Here is a 23,190-nt window from a genome sequence, read left to right as displayed (position 1 = left end):
ATATAAAGGTTCCCCCTGCTTTCCCTTTGAATGCAGGCATCTCCCTGTGGTTAGGATAGAACAGAATAACCCACTGATGTTATTGCCACCTGCAAATTCGCTGGGCTTTCTCTGCAGCACGTAATTAAACTCAGCGCCAGGGTAACCGACAGCATCCATCGCAGCGTATTAGAAAGGAGGGAAAGAAAATGGAGGGGGGGGGGGGGGGAATGTGTGGAGAAAGGGGAAGACGGGAAACACGATAAACCCCAGCCAGGCTCTCTCTGTATTGCTGTTCTCTGTGCAGCGTGGCTGCTGCCTGGTTTAAAGTGACTCCGCTTCTTATGGAAACAGAGAGGAGGTATTAAAAAAAAAAAAAAAAAAAAAAAAAACCACAAGACACAGAGAGCTTCCTTATCTCAGGGAGACAGTTGTCAGGAATCACTTTGACTGAGTCGTTTTGTCTCCATGCTTTTTTTGCTGTCAAGCAGGCCTCAGGACATGGATCAAAGGAGAGGCGCCGAGCGCGCGCTGAAACTTCTGATCCCTTCTCGGTACAGACGCTCCAGTGGCAGACAGCTCTCCGCGACATCAAATGGAAGGAGAGGCGAGGGAGGAAAGAGAGATGGGAGAGGGAGAAGGAAAGCGGGGAGAGAAACGAGAGGAAGGAGGAGAGGAAGAAAAGACGGAGGGCTGCGTGGGCTGGGAAGGCATCAGTGTGTGCTGTCCCCAACTAAGTGCCTGGGCTCCGACCCCACTCTCTCCCTCTTCCCCCAACTGGTGTCTGGAGCACCTACAAGGGGTTGCTTCAGGCAGTTCTATAGAAAGCCAACTGGCAGCAAGGCGGGCGTTTGGCAGACAGAGGGGGCAAGCAGAGAGCCTGACAGTGACACCTTCGGGGGGCCAGATTTCCAGCCGGTGCAGGGGGGCAGCTTTCACCTCTTGGGAGACGCTTGCTGCTTGAGAAGGGCTGAGAGTGGCAGGTATGGAGTTGGGTTTTCTTCCCTCATGCCCTTTCCCCTGCTCTGAGCTGACCAAGGGGCTGCAACCCTGCCTGGACGGGGGCATATGGTCCATAAGGACCATCTTTGTATTGTGAATGTGCAGCGCCTAGCACCATGGGGCCCTGGTCTGGGACTCCCAAGCGCTATGGTAATAGATAGATAGATAGATAGATAGATAGATAGATAGATAGATAGATAGATAGATAGATAGATAGATAGATAGATGGGTTGTTTGGAGAGAGAGAGAGAGAGAGAGAGAGAGAGGATGTGTGTGTAGATAGATAGATAGATAGATAAACAGCAGCAAGAAAGACATTTTCCTGAGGCTGGCCTTGTCTGGTTGAGTCTCATTCCCGAGACCTGCACCATTCAGCGCTTTGTGTCCATCATTGCATTGCACCCTGGGTCTTACCCCAGAGGAGTCCTAGAAACACCAGCCGCATGGGGGACGGGAAAGGTCACGGATGCAGCCCTGCCAATGCCCCACCCCTTGCCTTTGAAACTGACTCAGTGGGAGGTGCCCCTTCCACCCTCCCACCAGGCGAGCCCAACTCAATGTGCGTGCGAGGAAGGGGACTCGGCCGTCCTCGATTACTGCCAATAGGGTTCAGGAGCCAAATGGGGACCAGCTTCTTTACCACAAAACAGCCAATCCTTTTGGGCTCTAAGCTATTCTTTATTTTTCCCTTGAGCCTTGGGTTGGCCATCTGGGACAGTCTTTGGGGGACGAACTCGAGCTAGGATCAGTCCCTACCAGCTGCAAGCCTCTTCCATAAAACTTGTTTATTTCCTTTCAAATTCCAAGGAGCATTCTGTGGATTTTCCTATTGCTACTGAGCCAGATTAGATCCTCCCTCCACCAACCCTTCCCTGTGTGGCTTATGATCCCCTTTCAGGTACTTATTCTCTGCCATAAGATCCCCCTCATCTCCCAAATGGACAGGCTTAAGGACTGACCCTAGCTTATCACGGGAGCGAAGACCATCTGCACCTTTGATCAGTTTACCAGTTGCCCACCCCAGGCCCTGCTAGAATTGCTGATCTTCAGCCTCTGCTGTACATTGATCTCTTGCATGCCTGTCGGATGGGGGAGGGGAGAAAGCATCTTTCAGGGGGAGGCCCAGCTGCATACATGCTGCTTCGCTTGGGCTCATCTCCATGCCAACATCTAGGCAAGGTGGCGAGGTCCTGCCCAGCCCCTAGCTATGCCACTGAGGGCCAGAAAAGCTGACTGGCCCCATGGAGCATAGAGGCTCAGCAGAGTATCGTTACCTTGCCTAGAGTCTGTCTTGTGTGTGTGATGGGGGAGAGGCCCCGTCCAATGTTCAAAGAGCTGGCACAGCTTATCCACAGCCCTTCCCAAAATGCAACTCTGCTTACCCACAGCCCTTCCCGTAATGCATCTCTGCCCGATTACACCCCCCAGGGGATGAAGGCAACCCTCATGCCCCACTGCAACATGCCAAAAGCCGGTCCATGTGCCACCCATCCCCACCATTGCACCCCAACCCCCACCTGCCCTGCCAGTGCAGGTCGCTCACCCATTGTGCCAGCAGGAGGCGCTCCACAATGAAGTGAGCAGGCAGCCTGGATGCAGTGGCGGGGTGAGGGGAAGCGCTCTCGTTTGCTCTTTGCACCCTCTGCTCAAAGGCCCTGCGTCCCAGGGGCTGGTAGCCCCCAGGAGCACTCAGCAGCAGGGCTGGGAGGGGGCGAAGTCGGGACTCATGCCAATGACAAATACTCTTCCCTCCGACGGACAGCGCCAAGATTTTGGCTGCTGCTGCCCAAGGCAGTGCGGGAGGGCTGGTGCCCCAACCAAGAAAGGGACTTTTCCCGACCCCCTTCCGTTCCCACTCCTCACTGAGCATTTTTATTAACTCTGCCAGCGCTGGGCCCCGGCAACACGCCGCTGCTGCCAACTCATTGCACCGCACGATGTACAGCCTGCTTGACAATGGTGACGGGGCAAAATCAACACTCGTCGAGATGGGAGGGGTTGGGGCAGGAGGGAAATCTACTTGTAATATACGGTGGGGTTGTGCCCATCTCTCCTGCCCAACAGGACTGCCTCTGGGCCCGGCCCTTAGCAAGGTAAAAAGTCTGCAGCATAGCATTTAGGGCCTGATCCCAAGGGTGCTGAGTATGTGCAGCACCCCAGGAAATTAATGCGCCAAACACATGTCTCCGTGTGTAACCCTCAGCATCAGGCCCTGCTTACGCAAAGAGAAAGAGCCGGGCTTCGGCTTAAAACTGAATCCACTGGAAGCAATCGCAAGTAGATCCTCTCTTTTTTCTCAAAGACTGTTGGGAAACTGGTCAAGCTGCAGCTGGATTTAAATGTGCACATACAAACACAAATGTACATACACTTCTGCCCTCCCACACTCCTTTGCACATGTGTGAGCATGCATGTGAATGCATGTATTCGCATCTGAACCCATGCAAATGCACACCCCTCTACACGTGTGCATGCATGAGTGCACACAACATATGTGTATTTGCATGGGTCCATGCACACAACATACATGTGCATGCATAGATGCCCACACGCGGCATACATGTACACGCATGAGTGCATGCACATATACATGCATTCAGGCATTTATAGTCTATTTGTCTTAACATTCTTTCAATTTAAGCTTCTCTATCTAGGAGCCCTCCTTCCTGGGCAGCCTTCTTCTGCACTGTGGCCTTTTTGATTCCTTTCACAGCTCAGCACCCGCTCCCAAGTCCCTGGGTTGTGGCAGCCCTGCGGTAAAACACTCGCCTCTGAATTCCAAAGGTCGCTTGGCAATGCCTGTCACCCGTCTGGATTCTGTATTAATTGCTAATCTCTCATTTTCTCTCGCTCTCTATCTGCCCTGCCTGCCTTGTCTCGAGTTCCCTTAATAATCATAAAGAAGGGCAAATCCGGCATTTGAATTCTCCAAGTCCATGTCTCCCAGCCAAGTCAGGAGCTCAATCACTCTTAACCACCTCCGCGCAGAGAAGAGGCAAAGCCCAGAGGACCCGATGAAGAGCTCTGCGTAAGCTCGAAAGCTTGTCTCTCTCCCCAACAGAAGCTAGGCCAATAAAAGATATTCCCTCATCTGCCTTCTCTTTCTACAACCCAGAGGAGACAGACTTCGAACGAACTAGCCTACGGGGGGAAACATACTGCTTGCATGGCAACCATCGACCACAGCAATGCAATTCTAGCTGTACAGATGTGATCCTCGCTATCTTGGCCTGGCTTCCCATCAGAAACCAAGATCTGCTGCCACACTGGGCAGAGGAGGTATCATTTCAGCGTGTTGGGCAGTTCAGAGATCTATGTGAGTGAGTCTGTTAGACAAAGAAATAGGCTCAGGATTCCTAGAGGCAGATAATTAAAATGTATAACTAGGTGTAATCATGGGCCATAGGAGGACTGTATATGGGACCTTTTTCTCTTCTCCCCTCCTCCCCTCTTTCACTGTTCTTTCCTTTCCCCTTCCTATACTTCCTTTCCCTTTCTCCCCTCTGTCCTTTTCCCGACTGCTTAGATTACCATGTAACATGGGAATGATGGGGCTGATCCTGCATCGATCAAAGTCAGAGGCAAAGCTGCGTTCAATGGTTCACGATTGGGCCGTTTTCTTGGAAACAGTTCAGCGTGCCAAATGCTTGTCTGTCTCAATATCACCTCACAACTCTCTGTGCCTCGCTGTACACATGGCTGTGTGTATACCTGCTTCTAGTTTACATTAGGGTGCACAGATATCTTTACTCTGCCAGCATAACATAAATAAGAATCAGGACATAGATATGTCTGTCCCTATATAGGATATATCTGTGTAATATCTAGAATAGACACCACATTATTCTGAATGCATTTAAAGTAATAGGTTAGGGTCCGGTGATCAAAGCTGCCTAGGGATTTGGACACGCTACTATCATTTGTTTCCTATGAGAACTGGGTATCTAAATCCTTTAGGCAGCTTTTGAAAGCTTGGCTGTATTTTCATACCTACTAATGCTTGGGTGTGACACGAGATGCATGCCAGACGCTGCAGATGCTTGTGCATGCTTTTACTCACAGGGTGTGACTTTACTCTTGGGGGGCAGCTTTCCTAGAAGCGGGGCCACTGTTTGTATGGCTTACGCACATACTATAGAGCAAGGCAATAATGCTGAATGGACCTATGGGGAATATTTATGGTTTGACCATATGGGAAACGTTGAAAGAAAACACGAAAGGGCTGGGCTGCAACAGTTTCTCAGGCCCCCCACATATGAGCCTCCCCCTCCCCCCGACTTCTTTCGACCCTATAAACAAAGTAATTAGAAAGAAGTCAAATAAATATGTGTCTCTTTTCACATGAGAAAAATGTTCCATTCTCCCTTTTTCTGGTAGACTGTAGCTGAGGTGTCTAATTGACAAGAGCAGATGGCTTTGTTTGGTAAAAAACTTAAGTGGAGTGGGTGGAGGGGAAAAGCTTTGCAGGGCCATGTAGGTTAAAAGTTTACAGAGACAGAGCTGGATTTGATACTGAGAAACAGAGAGTGCCAAAGGGGTCAGGAAAGCCAGCATCTCTGAGGGGGAAAAAGAGGGCTTCAATTCCCCCCGCTTTTCTAAAGGACACGGATTGGGTCACACACACCCATTCCACAAGATGCTGCATCTTGATGGGACTTGCACATGCTCCCCTTCACTGGGAAAAAGCAGCTCAGCCTCCCAAATCAAAAACCAGGAGGGGTAGCAGTTTTCCAAGAAGTCTGGAGGGAGGGGCCATCAGGAGAATAATGTTCCCCTAGAGACACTGCCACAGGCGAGAAATATGGGGCATAACAGCAGGGTAGGGGGGCCAGCAGAGTGAATGGAAAGGTGGATACTGGACAGGAAGAATGGAAGAGAGGGGAGATGAACGTGAGTGTAGCACAGATCCAAAAGGGAAAGAGAAAAGGAAGGAAGAGAGGAGAAAGCTAAATGGATGGGCAGCATAGGAATGGGAGAAAAACCGTGGACTGGAAGGTCAGAATGGGGACAGGAGAGAGGAGAAAGCAGGGTGGGAGGAGGGAAGAATGGGACAGAGAGTTAAAAGACAGGAAAAGTGAAACAAAAGACAGAAACGTGACAAGAAGAAAACAAGAGAAAAGCAGGAAAGGGGGGAAAAAAACCCCGAGTGGGATGGCACCGAAGCGCATCAGAGCTAAAGACTATTAAAAGAACATGTTTCTACACCAAGATAAGCCGGAGAAATGAATCCTTATCCTTCCAAAACCAACCCTTTAAAATTCGAGCGAGAGAAGGGTCTCCTTTCAGGGAAACGGGAAATCCTTAATGCTTCCTCCCTCAGCAACTGTAATGCCAGGATGTTCCCAATCTGCTTTGAGGGATGGAAAGATTAAGAATAATAAAAAAATTGCAATAAAATATGTGTGAACGAGGGGGTAATTGTGGACAAATGCAGCATTCAAATTCATTTTTCAGCTCTTTTACACACCATTTCAATCTTATTTTCTGCTTGTTAATGAGATCTTGTTGGTTGGGGTGGGCCAGGCTGCCCAGTAGCGCTTGGGTAATTGCACATAATTTTCTCTCTACTAGTGATTTGCATCAGATTTTTTTCCCTAATTCTTTGCTATTTAACCCCCCCTCCAAATCTTGCCCCCTCCTCCCATTCCCTCCCCAGCCCAGCAAGACTCATTTTAAATGCTTATTATAGGCACAGTGTCTCCAACAAAAAAAAAAAGAAAAGGAACCAGACGGAAAGGTTTTGTGTCACCGACGAGCGAGCGAGCGAGCAAGCGAGCACTGTCTCTCCGGAGCCAGGAACTGTTTGCTAACCCCCTACCCAGCCAACACCGTGTCCCTCCCAACTGCCAGGCTTCCCAAAAAGGACTTAGATGGCTAAATCCATCCTTCCACCAGCATCAGCATCATTACGGCCAGGAAGCTGTGACTGAGCCAGGTTCTGCACCTCTGAAATCAATAGAAATGTTATGGTGGATTGCTATGGGAGTAGGATTAGATCCTAGATGGGAGATGCTGAAGGGTGGACAGGGATCGTGCTGCAGAACTGCTGTCTTGACTTCAAAACACCCTCAAAGATGTTGGAGGGTCAGAGCTGGGTTAATCTCTAGGATGGAGGGTCTCAATCATCTGACCACCGGTCCTTTCCCTCTCCACCCACCCACTCTTTGGCTGGAGGGACTGCAGGAGACGGTCCCTTAGCAAACCGGAGCCTCTCTGAAGAACTCGGGGAACGGCAGAGAACGTCCTTCCTTTCCTGTTTCGGAGCCTCTTCTCCTTTCCAGAACAGAATGCTGAGTCCCTCCTTAAACAGTGCCAGGATGCGGTAGTGGGGGTGGGGCTCGAGAATCTCTCTCCACCCCCACTCCTCGTTCTGTTTCTTTAAAATGACGGTGCATTTGTGGGGAGGGGAATGCTCACAAAAGGGAGGCAGCCTCCAGGGGGAGGAGGCCACTAACAGGGCATAGCAGCAGGCACTCGACGCCCTAGATGACGACACATCAGGCAGGAGGACGGAGGCAGGCAGGGTACCAGCTGGCGTGTGGGTTTGGAGATGAGGACAGCATGGTAGGTTCAACTCACTGCGCAGCCTCCCATGCAGAAGTGTGTGCTGCTGGGAAAGCCGTTCAGAGCGTTAACTTGTCCCTTGATCTTATTACTTAATCTCTCCCTGGGTTTGTCTCCCTTCTCCACCTTGCGGAGCTCTGCTCAGACATTGGAGCAACATCGGCCTGGCGGAAGGAGATCACAAGTCACCAATTTAGCCTGATAGATTCTCTGACTTCTGCAGTCAGTGGGGCAACCTTCTGAAATGGATGGGGACCTAGCCCTCAGAGATCCAGGTTCTGGGTCTGGGACGAGCGCCTCCTAAGCCACCCGGGTGGGTTGTCGTCACTGAGTCCAGTCTGACAGATGTACAAGGACTCATCTGGCTGCAGCTGGCTGGACTATGGTGTTAGGTTTGTTGAACAAAAAGCCTTCAGAGCATGATCATTAGCGGTCTCCTATCGAGGCTGCCCCAGTGTAAAACCCGTCACAGATGAATTCTCAAGTTACTGTAAGCTCTCTCATGAAGGATCAGGACGGGGGCTGGATTGAGTTATGCAGGGGTTTACTGATGCAGGACCATCCTTCGTCTCATTGAGATCAGGTCTCTTAGGTGGATTGCCACGTAAAATTAATTGTGTGCGGGAGGAGGGGTCTTAATCCAGCATCTGTCCAACGGTGGGAGGAGAAAAAGGGGCCCCCAGTAGATTTGGGAAGGCAAAGCTCAGGACAGCAACAGGGTGCTGCTGGTCAAGACAAAGGTGCTTTGACATAGATGTGGTGCGGCCCTTGGACTAGAACATGAAGGGATGCCGAGGGTCCAGACTGAGGTGCAACAGCAGAGCAAGCCCCATCTGGAGGTCCCAGGACTGGAACAGAAGGGAAAGCTGCAGGTCAGGAGTGGGATGCCGTGTGTAGTGACCAAGCATCAGCACTGGACTAGCACGGTGTGTTGCAGGCCCGGAGTGCAGTGCCCCAGAGGGAGGGAAGAGGGTGAGACCAGCAGGGGGCGCTGTGACTGAGCCTGGAGGGGGTTCGGCAACACCGTTTGGAGGCGGATTATGCAGCAGCCCACTGGCAGTGCTGGCATTCCCTCGCTAGCACCAACCCGCACCAGGTGTAGACAAAACACACACAAAGGGCTACCATTTTCCACGGGCGTTAGGCAAAACGTTTGGCAGCTTCTGCTCCCTCTGTCTGGGAGGGGCTCAAGCCTGAGGAGGCTGGATCTAATCCCCCTTCTCTCTCGTGAGAATGGAAACACAGTGCCTGGCTTATAGAATTTCAGCTGCCAGCACCAACCCTGTCTAGTAGGTTCTGGCCGGGATACCCAATCCAGAGGTAATCAGAGAGCATTCCCCGTGGCAGCCAATACAGAGGGCTCCTGCTGTGACTCAGGGGCAGGCCCCCCACCTCTGTCTGTCTCCTTGCCCAGCCTGCAGAGAAAGCTTCCCCCTATTGCTGTCGAGGGATGAAACCAGAGAACTGTCTCTTTGCGGCTCATACTGGTCAAGTTTTCCGTCTCCTACAACCCCTTTTGTTTACTCCTACCAACAGTGGGCAGCCATTGCAAATGAAGAGATAGATTGAAAGACAAACAGACAGCTTTATAGACAGATAGAACGGTACAAATAGTTTATCTGTAGGGCTGTGGAGGGTTGCATGACTTACATGAAGGGTAGTCAAAGTGCCCAGCTGAGAAAGGACTCCGGTGTCTCCAATTGGCATTGCCAACCGGGCCATTAAGAGTCTGGTTGGCAGCAGAGCGGGGGGCTCAAAGCTAAGGCAGACTCCCTGCCTGCCCTGGCTTCATGCTGCTCCTGGAAGCGTCAGTTTCCCGTGGCCCCTAGGCACATGGAGCAGCCAGAGACTGGGAAACTCTGCTTACTGGCCTCACGCCAAGTTCCATCTTCCACATCTCCCATTGGATAGGAACTGTGACCAATGGGAGCTGCAAGAGGCAGTGGTTATGGGCACAAGGGCAGTGCATGGAACTTCCCTGGCTGATCATGTGCCTATGGACTTCAGAGACCTGGTAGCTGCTTCCTGGGAGCTGTGGCACGTGCCACCAAGACCCCAACCCCCTGCTTCAGCCTGGATTCCTCTTCCACACTCCAAATTCCTCACCCCAGCTCCATCCTAGAGCCTGCAATCCTAGCTGTAGCCTTCATTGCCCCACATCTTAGCCTGCTGTCTCACCTGGAGCCCTCTCCTGTACCCTGGGCCAACCCAGAGCTTCCACTCCAGCCCAGAGTCTATACCTCTTCCCACATCCCAATCCTCTGCCACAGCCCAGGGAAGGTGAATGAGGGTGGGGAAGACTGAGTGACAGTCGGAGTGGAGCAAAAAGAGAGCAGGGCCTCAGAGAAGGGATGAGACATGGGTGGGGCCTCAGGGCAGGAGTGGGGCTGGGGTGTCCAGTTTTGTTCAGATACAAAGTTGGAAACCCTATTTCCAAGTAAATTATGCAGGTTGTCTTCCAACGAGGACCAATAAAACCTTTACCCCACCCCAGCCTATCACGTATTCTGCATGTGTAAATATGTTATGGGAAAGAGACTTTATGAATGCCTTGTAGATTTTTATTCCCATTACCAGGACTATTTCTTGTATCCTTCTGCCTTTAAAACCAAAGGTCTTGGTTACCACAAATCTGATTGTGTAGCTCAAAAGGACAAAGCGGAGGTAAAACGAACGAGTATAAAATACCGATAACATAACTGAAAACAGGTTTGCTAGACACAAAAATCTGGATATATTTACATGTGGATACCTTGGGCTTTCTAGCGTTATAAGTGAGTGCTCTGAATCTCACCTTTTCCACTGCATCAAGACCCCATTTCTTCAAGGGGACTTGAAGAACAAGCAAGATCGTGGGCTTTACGTTTTTAAAGGCTAAAAGACTTTTACTGGTCTGGGACTCTCTCTTATCCACCTCCAAGGCCTGAAGGCAGGATAATCTGGGGTCGGGGTAAGCATAGAAAGAGCCATTTCTCTGGTAGGTTTCTAAAATAAGTTTTTCCATAACTAATGGGAGAGAAACAAAATTCACTATGATGTGATGTTGTATAAATGTTGTATTGGGATGCATTTGAGATGACCTGGGCAGCTCACACATGGAAGCTTCTTCATTTGTAAGGAATGTGTTTTTTTTCCAAAATCAGGCTAATGTATTTTCTACATTAAAGTATATCATAACTTATTCCCTATATGCAGAGTCATAAAGGAGTCCCTACCCATACTCCTCTTTTTGTTAGTACATTTCTTGATCAGTTAATAGTCCAGGACAGCATTTCTAAGCTGTCACATTTCCAGGGAAATCAATGATATCTTGTGGCAATGAGTTCCACAGGTTTATTATTGCAGATGGGTGGAAAACTGTATTCACTGTAAGCTATGCACTTTTGCTGCCTCTCAGGAGAGATGCCAGTGCCATCCAGCTGATTAGCAAAGTGCCCACAGCTAGATTTTTTTGTTTCTACTGATGGTGCACATACACACGTCTTGGTGCACATAAACATTTTTATTCTGCAACATAGATGGGAAAAATCCACACATAGATGGAAAAGATTAGAGGGAACATTGGTAGAGAACCAAAATTTCATCCCCTGAATACTCATGAAATTTCAAAATGTGGTTTTGTTTTGAATCAGAATCAAACCCAAACATTTCAAAATTCTCCATGCTGGAAAACTGAGAAAAATACCATTTTGGATCAGTTGTAATATTTCAATTAGATTTTGACCTTTTCTAAATATATTATCATATATAATATAATAAAAAAAATTGAAAGGAAAGATCATTTCAAAACAAAATATCAAAACATTCAAAATTAAAAAAAAATCAAACACATTTAGATCCAAAAATGTAGAAATAGGAATTGTTTGGAAGAAGTTCTTTAATCTATAAAATATAAGAGGTCAGACTACATAATCCCAGTGGTCTCTTCTGCCTTTGGAATTTAGAAATCTATGAAATGGGACTTTTCTGCGCTGTTGGAACTTGGTTGCTGTTTTTCTCCTAAATCAAATTTCAGCAAAACCAACACAATTTTAACAGAATTGCATTATCCAGTAGGAAAGGGTTCAGTCAAAGTTTTTACTGCCAGCCCCATTAATTAGGCATCGTGTTAAAAGTTTGTCTTTGTATCAGTTTTAAATGTGTTGTACTGTTACCTTAAATACTCCCTTCTTTTTCTCTAGACCGGTAATTTTTACATACCTCTGTTATGACCCTTCTTATTTGCTTTCTCTCGAAACTGAACGGTTCCAACCTTTTCATTTCAAATGCTTACTAAAAATCTTCCTGTAGTTTCAATTAAATAAATTATCCTGCACTTCTTGTCTTAAACAGTGCTGCTGAACACTCATAGGTACGTCTACACTGGCATGATTTTCCGGAAATGCTTTTAACGGAAAAGTTTTCCCTTAAAAGCATTTTTGGAAAATCGCATCTAGATTGGCAGGACGCTTTTCCGCAAAAGCACTTTGAGGGTTACAGGAATCTAGACGTGGTTTTGCGCAAAACCATTTTAGCCATCTGGGCTTTTTTGCACAAAACAGTACTGTGCTGTTTACACTGGCCCTCTTGCACAAATGATTTGCGCAAGAGGGCTTTTGCCCGAACAGGAGCAGCACAGTCTTTCCGCAAGAACATTGACAATTTTACATTAGATCATCAGTGTTCTTGCAGAAATTCAAGCGGCCAGTGTAGACAGCTGGCAAGTTTTTCCGCAAAATCAGATGATTTTGAGGAGAAAACTTGCCAGTCTAAACACAGCCTTAGGGTGCGTCTACACAACAGTGTTATTTTGGAATAATGGCCGTTATTCCGAAATAACAATGTGAGCATCTAGACAGCAATTCTGTTATTTTGAAATAAATTCGAAATAACTGACGGCTTATTCCCACTTCTGTAAACCTCATTGTATGAGGAATAGCGCCTATTCTGAAATAGCTATTTCGAAATAGCTGTAGCGTGGACACTCCCCTGCTGCTATTTCAAAATAGCTCCTCCCTAGGGGTCTAAATCAAGGTAGCACATCCACTTTAGAGGAGACTGCCTCGGACTCATTTCAAGGCTTCTCTGTAGTGTAGAGGTGCTATTTCAAAATAAGCTATTTCTGAGTATTTCTTCCAGAACAGCTTATTCCGAAATAAGTGTGCAATGTAGACGTATCCTCACTATATGTACATATGACTATGTAAAAGCACACTAACCAGCTTTCTGTGCACATCCACATGGTCTATGTGGAACAGTGAATGCACAACACATTACTGCACATTGGAAATCAAATCCCTGTAGTGCACATTACGTCAGTGCATAGACAAGCCCTTAAAAACAAGCCACGTTTCAGCTATGTTTCACTGGTGAGCAAAAGCAAGAGTGTAAAGCGCTTTGGAATCTTTCAGGCTAATAGAAGCGAGGTGAGTACAACTCGTTGTTACCCATTGACGTATGATAAATGTCTTATTACAGCTAAAAAAAAAAATATGCATATGGGACCCAGAGTACGACACATCAGAGAAGGGAGAAAATTAAACGCTGTCTGACAAATCTGGGGATATTTTGGATTGACAGAAAATTAGACTTAATAGTCCAGGTAATTCAGTGTTAAAGACTGGAGACACCATAGTGGGCCAAATTCTCAGCTTGTGTAAATCCTTCTAACTCCATTGACTTCAGTGGAGCTCACCACGTGTGGATCTAGCCCTGGGAGTTTTTGAACCTCACTCTACCCCCACCCCCACAAACGATTTAGTCCAGTGGTTCTCAGGAGCCCCACATTCTATCCTGAGCTCAGGGAGGTTGTGATCAGAGGTGATTCACCAGGTACCAGTTTGGCCTGGTAAGTTCAATACAGATGTGCTCTGATCTTTTATTTGAACAAACATACAGGGAACGCACCTTGTCTCTCTCACAGTGCATGTGGTTTTCTTATTCATGAGGATGTCAGACAAAATCAATCACATCACAATTAGTTCCAGGTAGAAACGGGAACCAAAATTCCAGACCAGACATCCCCGAACTTTGAAACGCTCAGACCTTGGTTGGCATGGGAACTTCTCAGCCAGGCCCATCTCTGTGATGGGCTGGAACAACCTCCCCTCGCCCTATTCCCACCAACCTTCCATTGGATGGCTCAAGCAAATCTCTGTCCTTTAAATCTCTATTCTCAGGAGCAGAGTGTGACATCTGAAACAAACAGGATCTGAGCTTCGTTATAGGATGCAGAACCTCAGATGCAATGACTCAGGCTGGGTGGCTGGACAGACAGACATGTTGAGGGTCCCTGAGAGCATGCAATGATGACTCTGCCGTAACAGTGTTGGACAGCATAAAGCCGTTCCTCTCCCATAGGATCTGGGCTGGCCAAAGGCCAGAGAAGGAGAACAGAACAGCACTGCATACCTGCGGAGAGAGGCCGTTGCTGACGGGGTTCATGTGATTGGCAGGAGCTGCAGGGTTCATGAAACTGTCCGAGTAGCTGGAGAAGCTGTGTCGGGCCCCGTAGGCAGAACTGGTATCAGCAGCAGCAGCAGCTGCCAGCCCTCCCTGGTGCATGGTGGATGGTGGCAGGGGCTGGGGTCTGTGCACTGTGCTGCCCCCATCTGTGAAGAAATCATGCAGAGGTAAACATTCATGAGACATGACCATAGGCCATGGGAGTCTGAGATGCTCTGGTCTCCACCAGGCCTCTTTGCTCCTCATCTCAGGAGCTCTCTCTTTTTTTACAACAACAGCTTCTCTCTTGCAGGCTGGTCTAGACCAGATGATTTGAGATTTTCTCCATTTGGAGTTCTCTATTCCCCTAGGTCAGGAGATCCAGGAGCATCCCCCAAATTCCACTCTCCCCACCCCACAATATTTCAAAAAAAATTCTTTCTGCAACATTGCCCCTTTCTCCATGGTTGGGTGTGTCTACACTGCAGGGCTTAACTCGAAATAAGCTACACAACTTGAGCTACGTCTTTCGAAATAGCTTATTTCGAAATTGGGAGGGTCTACACAGCACTTATTTTGAAATAGAGCCCTCTTCTTCCGACTTCCCTTTCTCCTTGTACAATGAGGGTTACAGGAATCGGAGGAAGAAGTCCTCAAGCGTGACAGTATTTTGACATTATTTCGAAATAACTGCCTGCTGTGTAGACCTGGACAAAGTTATTTCGGAATAGCGCTAGTTATTTCAAAATAGTGTGGCAGTGTAGACATACCCTTAGAGAGGATGGAGCAGCTGAAGGGAGAAAGGGACATTACGGACGATTCAAGCTATAAAGAAATATGCAGGAAACATAAGGCATGAAGTGATGTTGGTCTGAAGTCCCTGAGGTTGTAGGATCCTTTGTTAGGAACCAATCCAAGCTCCTTCGAATCAACAGAGGCTTTTCCATTGACTTAAATGGCCTTTGACTAAAATCCCAGCATTTTCCTGGCCAGAAAGCCAGCTCTAGTGTCAAAACCAAGGGGTTTGAATTTGGACCCCAGAGTCAGAGGTTACCTGTCAGCTGCTGCCCAGTGCCTAAAGCTTTGTGTGTGTGGAGAGCGTTTTGCTGTTAAATGGGATCCAATGCTATTCTCGGGTGACCTGCTACAGCTGCTGCTGGTGCAAAATTGGTCAGAGCTGGCCATGGTTTTTCAAATTTAGATGATAGTTTGAAGTTATTTTTAAAGGGGAAAAATAGAGAGAAAATGTTGCACATTCTCCCACCGGCCCAGTTTCCTGGTTAATGCAGCTGCCCAGAGGTTTGCCCTTGGCTGGGAGGCCAGTGTTTCACTCCGCTGAGCCATTTGGATTCATTAGTCTGCACTCTCCGGCCACGTCTGCACTAGGAAGTTATTTCGAAATTACTAAATTCGACTTGAGAACTCCCGATTTAACAAATTTGAGCTTGCATGTATCTCTATGGGGAAAAATTGAATGGAGTCCGAGACGGGCTCTGTTAAGGTGGACACTATCAGAGCCCCTGGAAGCAGTCTGGGGAGCTGTGGGAGGCCTCCTGGAGGCCAATTAATTCGAATTAGCAGCACCGGCACGTCCACACGAACATAATTCAGTCTTACAGGTTCGGAATTAGTGTTATTCCTGATGTAAAGCAGGAGTACAGAATGTGAATTCCACAGCCCGTTATTCTGAAAAAATGGGCTTGGTAGTATGGACGCACGACTTACTAATTTGAACTGGGGGGCGTATTTTGGACTATGGTCCTAGTGTAGACCAGGACTATGTGGCATGGAAAATGGAGCAGCCATAGTTCCAGGATAACTTGATGTGGGAAGAGGGACCTGTGGACATTAAGAAGACTGGCTTTGCCTGGTATCCAGACTGGAAATACTGAGCTTCCATCAGCCTGAATCAAATGTTGCCCTCTTGATCAAGGCATAGAGCAAGTGCTTCAAAGGAAGGCAGTGATGGGAATGTGGAGTGGCAGGGTGGTCTGTCTGGGGGAGTGGAATAATAGTTGAGAGCAGACCAAGAAATACCCATTACCCTGGTAGTCGGTGCTCACCTTGGGAAATGGTGGTGGTTGGGTAGGTGGCATCTGGCAGCTGGTAGGGTGGTAGAGTCGGCATTCCAGTTGGCGGAAAGCCCCCTGGCAACAGGTGATTAAAAGCTGCCAGCTGATTGGCTCCTGCTTGCTTGCGCCACCTGGCTCTTCGGTTACTGAACCACACCTGCAAGTGAGGACAGGAAAGAGAAAGGGTGAATTGTGCTGGGTTCCATCCATTGCAGGGATTGTCCTGTTTCACTCTGATTTCTGATGCTCTTCCTGGTCAATATCGACCAGAGCACCAGAGGGTGGGCAGGTGAGAGAGAGGCAGAGAATAATCCAGCACTTAATGCACTGGCCTACAACTGGGGTGAACTAGGTTCAAGTTCCTGCTTTGGTCCACACTTCCTGCGTGACCCTGGACAAGGCTCCCTGTGCCTCAGTTTCCCATCTCTGCATTGAGGATCATAGCAATGTCCTATGTTAGAAGAGTGCAGGGAGAAGAAGTACCTATATACTCGAGTATAAGCCGACCCGAATATAAGCCGAGGCACCTAATTTTACCACAAAGAACTGGGAAAAAATATTGACTCGAGTATAAGCCTAGGGTAGGAAATGAGGCAGCTACTGGTAAATGTAAAAAATGAAGATAGATACCAATAAAATTACATGAATATTTATTTCAAAGAAAAACAATAACCTAGCTCTGTAAGTGGAAAAGGGGGTCAACAAAAACAATATGGTATCAAAAATACCATAACTTTAAAAGTACAACAACTAGCTGTTTTCGTGTTTTTAGCTGAGGGAAACTTGCAGATGGCAACTCCCTCTCCACATATACCATTCCCCCGACACAGAGGATAAAATATTTCCACAATCCCTGGGCAGATCCTGCTTTCCATAAGGATTTTATCCTTTCCATTCAGGCCCCTTACCTTAACACGGTGATGGGTTCAGATACAACGGCAGTGGACGCCGCATGAGAGAAAGTCTAGTTACTAAGCCCTATAAAGAGAGCCACTATAAAGTAGCAGTATTGCTGTCATCTGGCCAATCTGCCTCATTATCTGGCAACTATGTGACTCGTGCTGCAGGGTTAGGTTACTATAATGGCAACATGGCTGCACTAAACAGAGGAGACTGATGAGCATCCCAGTGCCTATGTTTGACAAGCTAATAAGACAGAAAGAGAGCAGAAAGAGCACAGAGTTCTCCTAAGTCCTGTGCACTGCAACAAGCCAGCAGTCCTGGCATACGGCCTCCCTGCATTCGGTGCTGCAGCTCTGGGCTGCAGCTGATCTAAATTGCTGCTCATTAAAATAAACCCAGGATTTATGCATTTGCAAACTTGGGCTTGCATTGCCCCTGTTTTACCGCGGAGACTCAGGAGAGCTTTTCTAAGTGGCTACGTCTGCCCCGAGGTGTTTTATCACAAGCCATCTCCCTCCTCCATGGCAGGAAGGGCCGCTCGAGCCATTTCTAGGATTTGGTTTATTGTAGTGAATCGGCAGGGCTCTGAGGACCGATCCCTGTTTGGGGCTGAGAAGTATGCGGATAAGCTTTCAAGCCAGATGAGAATGCAGCTGCTGGACTCTGTGAGGCCTAAAGGGCTAGAAAACGTGATTAAATTTCACAGCGACGAGAAAAAAATGGAGCAAAAATCAAGAGTGAAAAGCATGGGGGGTGGGGAATGTCCTCCAGCAGGCTTTCAGGCTGCTCAGGGACAGATTAGGAGCTGGGGTGACAAGGTTGGGGGGCTGCAGTTCCCAAAAGCACCCTCTGTTTTAGTGAGCCAAAGCAAATCTCTTTGTGTGTGTGTGTGGGGGGGGGGGGGGGGGTGAAAATTCTGGGTCTGAATCTCCTTTCACTTAGCACCTGAGTCAACTGGGGTCTTTTCACAAGCTTTGGGTCAAACCCCTAACAAATATGTCCCTCACGGGCTACTTTGTGTCATATTGCATAAGCTTAATTTCCTGGGGTGAGGGGCGATGAGGAATGGGTTTTCTTTCATCTCTTCCCGTGTAAGCATGGTTGGATCTCTCTAATTGCAGGCACTCTGCTACTAACTAGGATGTAGGCTGGGGCACCATGGCTTGGGGAGGTTACAGCAACCAGCGAGGTTCAATATGGGCAAGTAGAGGGGAATAATTTCTTCCATATATTTGGAATTGGTGAGTATTGTGTCCAGTTTTGCATCCCCCACTATAGGAAGGATGTGGACAAATTGAAGAGAGTCCAGCAGAGGGCAATGAAAATGATATGGGGAATGGGACATATGACTTATGAGGAGAGGCTGAGAAAACTGGGGTTATTTAGTCTGCAGAAGAGAAGAGTGAGGGGGGATTTGAGAGCAGCCTTCGACTCCCTGAAGGGAGGTTCCAAAGAGGGTGGAGAGAGGCTGTTCTCAATAGTGACAGATGACAGAATGAGAAGCAACGGTCTCAAGTTACAGTGGGGGAGGTCTAGGTTGGATATTAGGAAAAACTATTTCACTAGGAGGGTGGTGAAGCACTGGGATGGGTTCCCTAAGGCAATGGTGGAAAATCTCCACCCACAGAGGTTTTTAAATCCAGGCTTTACAAAGCCCTGGCTGGGGTGATTTATTGGTCCTGTTTTGTGTGGGGAGTTGGACTTGATCACCTCCTGAGTTCTCTTCCAACCCTAATCTTCTATATTCTATGACACATATCTGGGTGGCAGGACTGATGGCCAAGGGCAGGGAAGACTTGCAGGCTGCAAGAGGAAGGAGATGGCCTTGTTGCAGGAATCTCTGAGGAGATTCTCTGGCCTATATTATGTCAGAGATCAGTCTAACGGATCATAATGGATCTTCTATGATTAAAATTGCTGACCCTGCAAAGGGATGGGGCTGTGAAATGGACTTACACTCAACGTGATCAAACAAGACAAAGGGGAAAAGCTCATAGAAGTGCTTGTTTCTAACATTCTAGCAAACTGTCTGTTTGCTACTGTCTATACACTCATGGATAACAGCCTACTACTGGTGTCATCTAACAGAGTTATTCCTTCAGAGGGGTAGCCGGTAGCTCTGGTTTTTGGAAGCTGTTGGGTCATAACTGTGAAAAAGAACATGGGCTGATCCTACATAGCCCCGTACGTCATGCAGTCCTTTAAATCAGGGCAAAGTGGGTGTGCCAAATTATAAATATTTTGTATTTCTGTGTGCAGATGAGAGGGAAAGAGATTTCCTGTCCTGCAGCATTTCTGAAATATTAAACAGTAGAAAAGTCAAAATTTCACAAACTGTGAATCTGACACATGCTTTTGGAATTAGACCAATCAAAGCATTTCATTTCTTTAATTTGGAAAGATTTCATTTCCATTTTGATCATTTTGCATTTTTACTATTCTTAGTATAAATTTTGAAACAAGAAAAACTTTGAACCAGAAAACTGGAATATTTCATTTTGAAAATGTCAGACTATATTTACACATTTTAAACTTTATTTTCCAATTATTTGAGTAAAATAATTTGAACTAGAAAACTGTTTTGACACATTTCTTTCTTTCTCTTTCTATAATTCATAGAAACATACTCTCTCTCACAGTTTTGGTTTTGAAAAACTGGCATTTTTCCAGCTAAAACTCATTTAATCAGAAAATATCTAAACAGCTTTACTTCCATAGCATCTTTCATTGGAAGATCTCAAAGCACTTTACAAATCATTCAGCTGCACAGCTAGAGCTAAGGATACATCTATATGAGCAAATGTTACCATTTATACTATAGTCATACTGGTATATCTCTCCATGGGCACACACTTATTTTGGAATCAAAGTGACTTTTTCCACATTAGCATAAAAACCTTCCAAAGAGATATAGAGAAACTGAAAACAGGCACTTTATTCTGGTATAAGAGTTCCCACATGGGAAGTTATACGACAGCTCTTTCAATTCACACTTTAGCTTATACTGGTATAACTTATCTATGTAAACAATTCCCAGGTGACCCACTGAGATTCAGTGTGATCTAATAGGTAGGAGGTTAGGCTAGAAGTCAGGGAACCTGGATCTGCTACTTAATTACTGCATGGTACTGGGCAAATCATTTCCTTTTTATGTGCCTCTTTTTCTCCTCCCATCAGTTGTCTGCCTTGTGCAAATAGAGCTCATGTTCTTTATAGCAAGGATTGGCTTTTACTTTGTTGGTTCTGTGCATAGCACAGAGGCCTTTATCTCATTTTGGGCTTCTAAGTGCTACCGAATTACAAATGATGATAATAATAATACACACACAGTCATTTATCAAACATATTGAATTTGTTTTTGTTTTTGTGGGACAATCATGTGAGCATGTGATTTTTTTGGGTCTATTTGTTATTTAAAAATAACCAATTAATTCTGCCTCCCTCCCCCATCTCATTTACTGCTTGGCTGATGTTGCTTTGTTGTGATTGGCCACCTAAGTCACATGACATTGTCACTGTTTCTTGACTGGATGAGCATAACTGCCTAGGTTTCTGACTATGGTGTGTGTTCTTCTTAGTGACACTTGATTGCAAAGCAGACACAAAAGTGTGCACACATGGGTGAAATTGGTTGAGCAACATCTAGTGCAGGATCCTATTTCTAGCAGGGGCCAGCACCAGCTTTAGAGGAAGGATTCTGGCAATTCTAGTTATGCGATAGTTCCTCCAGTGCAAATTTCCTCCTCTATTTAGGGGCTGCCTTAAGCCCTCGAGCTTGTGGTTTTATAACAACTCTTCTAGAGGCCTTGTTTTTTGAATATTTACTATTCTCAATCAGGTTATTTTTGTTACTCACGCAACTGGCTAATTCTTTTCTGAATCCTGTTAAACCTTTGGCCTGAGGAATATATTGTGGCAATGAGTTCCACCGTCAATTGTGCACTGTGTGTTTAATTCACAGGCACATTTCTGCATTACTCACAACTCTATTGTGATAGTTATTATACCCATATTAAACCTATATTAAATATAGGTAAAATGAGGCATAAAGCACTTACATGATTTATCCAGGGCCACAAATACATCAGTGACTAAGCTGAACACAGAATCTAGAAATACTGATTTCCGCTTCCTTGCTTTAATTTCCGTTACCCTCCCTACGCACATTCCCCATGTACAATTTTTGGCACTCATTCCCAAGTATTACCAGGTAAATCAAAGATAGATCTGAGAGTCAAAGGGATGAGTTTACATCAAGGTTCATAACACTGTAAGCTCTTTGGGGCAGGGACTGTCTTTTTCTGAGTTTGTAAAGCACCAATCACAGTGGGATCCCAGACCATGCCTAGAGCTTCTTCATGCTATGGAAATACAAAAAATAAATAATATCAAACATTTATCATTTTATTTCTCTTTTGTCATACAAAGTAGATGTTCCTGTCCTTTCCCCTGGTTGTACTCCAAACACACACACACACACACACACACACACACACACACACACACACACACACACACAGAGTTCCTGCTCATTCATGCTAACAGGGCATCTTTCCTCTGTTTATGACATCCTATCCTGCTCCTACTGCAACAGTTATCAATGAATGACCCGACATTCTGACCAATTGCGTAGCAGTGGTAGGGGGCAGACAAAAAAAAAAAAAAAAAAAAAAAAAAACCAAGGTCTCAGCTTGAAGAGCTTCCACTCAAGAGAGCTGGAGACGGTGAAGAGATGAAGACGGTTCAGGAGAAAAATTGTCTCAATAAAAAAATAATCAATTGCTTCAAGGTCTCTGAATCAGAAAAGAAGGAGAGCTTGCATGCCAAGGGGGTAAAAGCTACTTCATTGAATTCTGACACTTTTCTGAAGCTGGATAGGGTGGGAAAGTTCCTTTTTATAACTGAGAGCCAGATGCTGGCAAATCCACTGTGGATTAGGAGTTTTAGAAGAAACACATGGAGTGGAATGGGCAACCAACCTACCCACAATTACTCCTGTTCCCCCCTGGGTGATTTTGTCTATTGAATTGGTTAACGTATGATCAAAATGCAATTTTGGGGAGATTTGTGTTATATTATGTTACATCCCTTAAGGTTATTGTCTTCGCACTCATTCATACACACACACACTGGCACATGGATGCACGCACACAAAATTCAAAACTGAAGCACAAGGCTCCTCACGACAGCAGTGCCAGCCAGTGAACCAGAGCAAACTTACAATTGTGCAACTATTGGGAGAGCATGAGAATCCCAGTCAAGATACAACCCCTGCGCACACACACCTCTTCAAGGTTCCATCGGCCTAATACTGAACTATCACTGGAAATTTGACTGCTGACTACAATGCTAGCAGGATCAGGCCCTATGTAAGTGCTCATCTGCTTATGTTTCTACTCTCATAGGCTTGGTCTGTACTAGATCAGGCAAGTTGGCTCAGAATACGTAATTCCAGCTAGCTGAGTCATTTTACCTTAAGCTGAGCTGTGGCAGTGTCACACAGAGGGAGGCCAATGGGAGCACATAGTCCTGTCGGCTTCCCTTAATCCTTGCAGAAAGAGAAGTATCGGACTCTGGCAGGGGCTTCCCTCTGTGTTCGATTTAGAGGGTCTATACTAGACCTGCTAAATCAAACACTAGAAGATCAATCTCCGGAGCATTGCTCTTCTCAGAAGTGTAGAGAGGCCCATTGTGTTCTTCTGTCTTTATACTCTTTCCCAAGTCTCATCTTTGCATATTTTATTCATCCCATCTACCCACAGTTGGCAGAATTTCCCATCTCTTCACCAGTGACCTCTCTTTTCTCCTTAATATCCCTCCTTAACAGCCTCTTCTTCCTCCAACCCATTCCACGCTGATCTGCTCGCAAGTGTTGTCCGCAGCACCCTCCTGCTGCCCTGCTTTGTTTCTCTTTGTGTTGGAACAGACCATGTCTTCTTGATACACAGACCTTCGCAGGGCAATACAACTGATCAGAGTGCCCCATGGTTGCTTTGTTTTGTGTGTACGTATGTCTTCCTGTTGGCTGCCCAGATGTGTTCCACATTTCAAACCAACAAGTGCATGTATTTGTAGAGAAAGGCTAGTCTGGTGGTTAAAATATTAGACAAGCACTCAAGAGATGACTCTGTCCTAGGATCCTTGTGGGTACATCTACACTGCACGCTTATTTCGGAATAAGCTATTCTGGAAGAAATATTCCAAAATAGCTTATTTTGAAATAGAGCATCAACGCTAAAGGGAAGCC

General features: G+C 46.5%; 1 protein-coding gene across 7 annotated transcripts in view; it reads right to left on the bottom strand.

Moving 5' to 3' along the window:
• PAX7 (paired box 7) overlaps positions 1-23,190 on the bottom strand; it is a 177,090-nt gene that overhangs the window by 51,164 nt on the left and 102,736 nt on the right. For all 7 annotated transcript variants that reach the window (XM_075906834.1, XM_075906836.1, XM_075906833.1 and 4 more), the window contains 2 exons: positions 16,032-16,197; positions 13,936-14,135 (listed from right to left, as the gene is read on the bottom strand). In XM_075906834.1, coding sequence (XP_075762949.1) covers positions 13,936-14,135; positions 16,032-16,197 — 366 coding nt within the window. The remainder of the gene's footprint in view (positions 1-13,935; positions 14,136-16,031; positions 16,198-23,190) is intronic.

Source organism: Pelodiscus sinensis, chromosome 23 (assembly GCF_049634645.1).
Source record: "Pelodiscus sinensis isolate JC-2024 chromosome 23, ASM4963464v1, whole genome shotgun sequence".
Taxonomy (NCBI): domain Eukaryota; kingdom Metazoa; phylum Chordata; order Testudines; family Trionychidae; genus Pelodiscus; species Pelodiscus sinensis.
The sequence above is the reverse complement of the archived record's forward strand: the minus strand, read 5'-3'. Positions and strand labels throughout refer to the sequence as shown.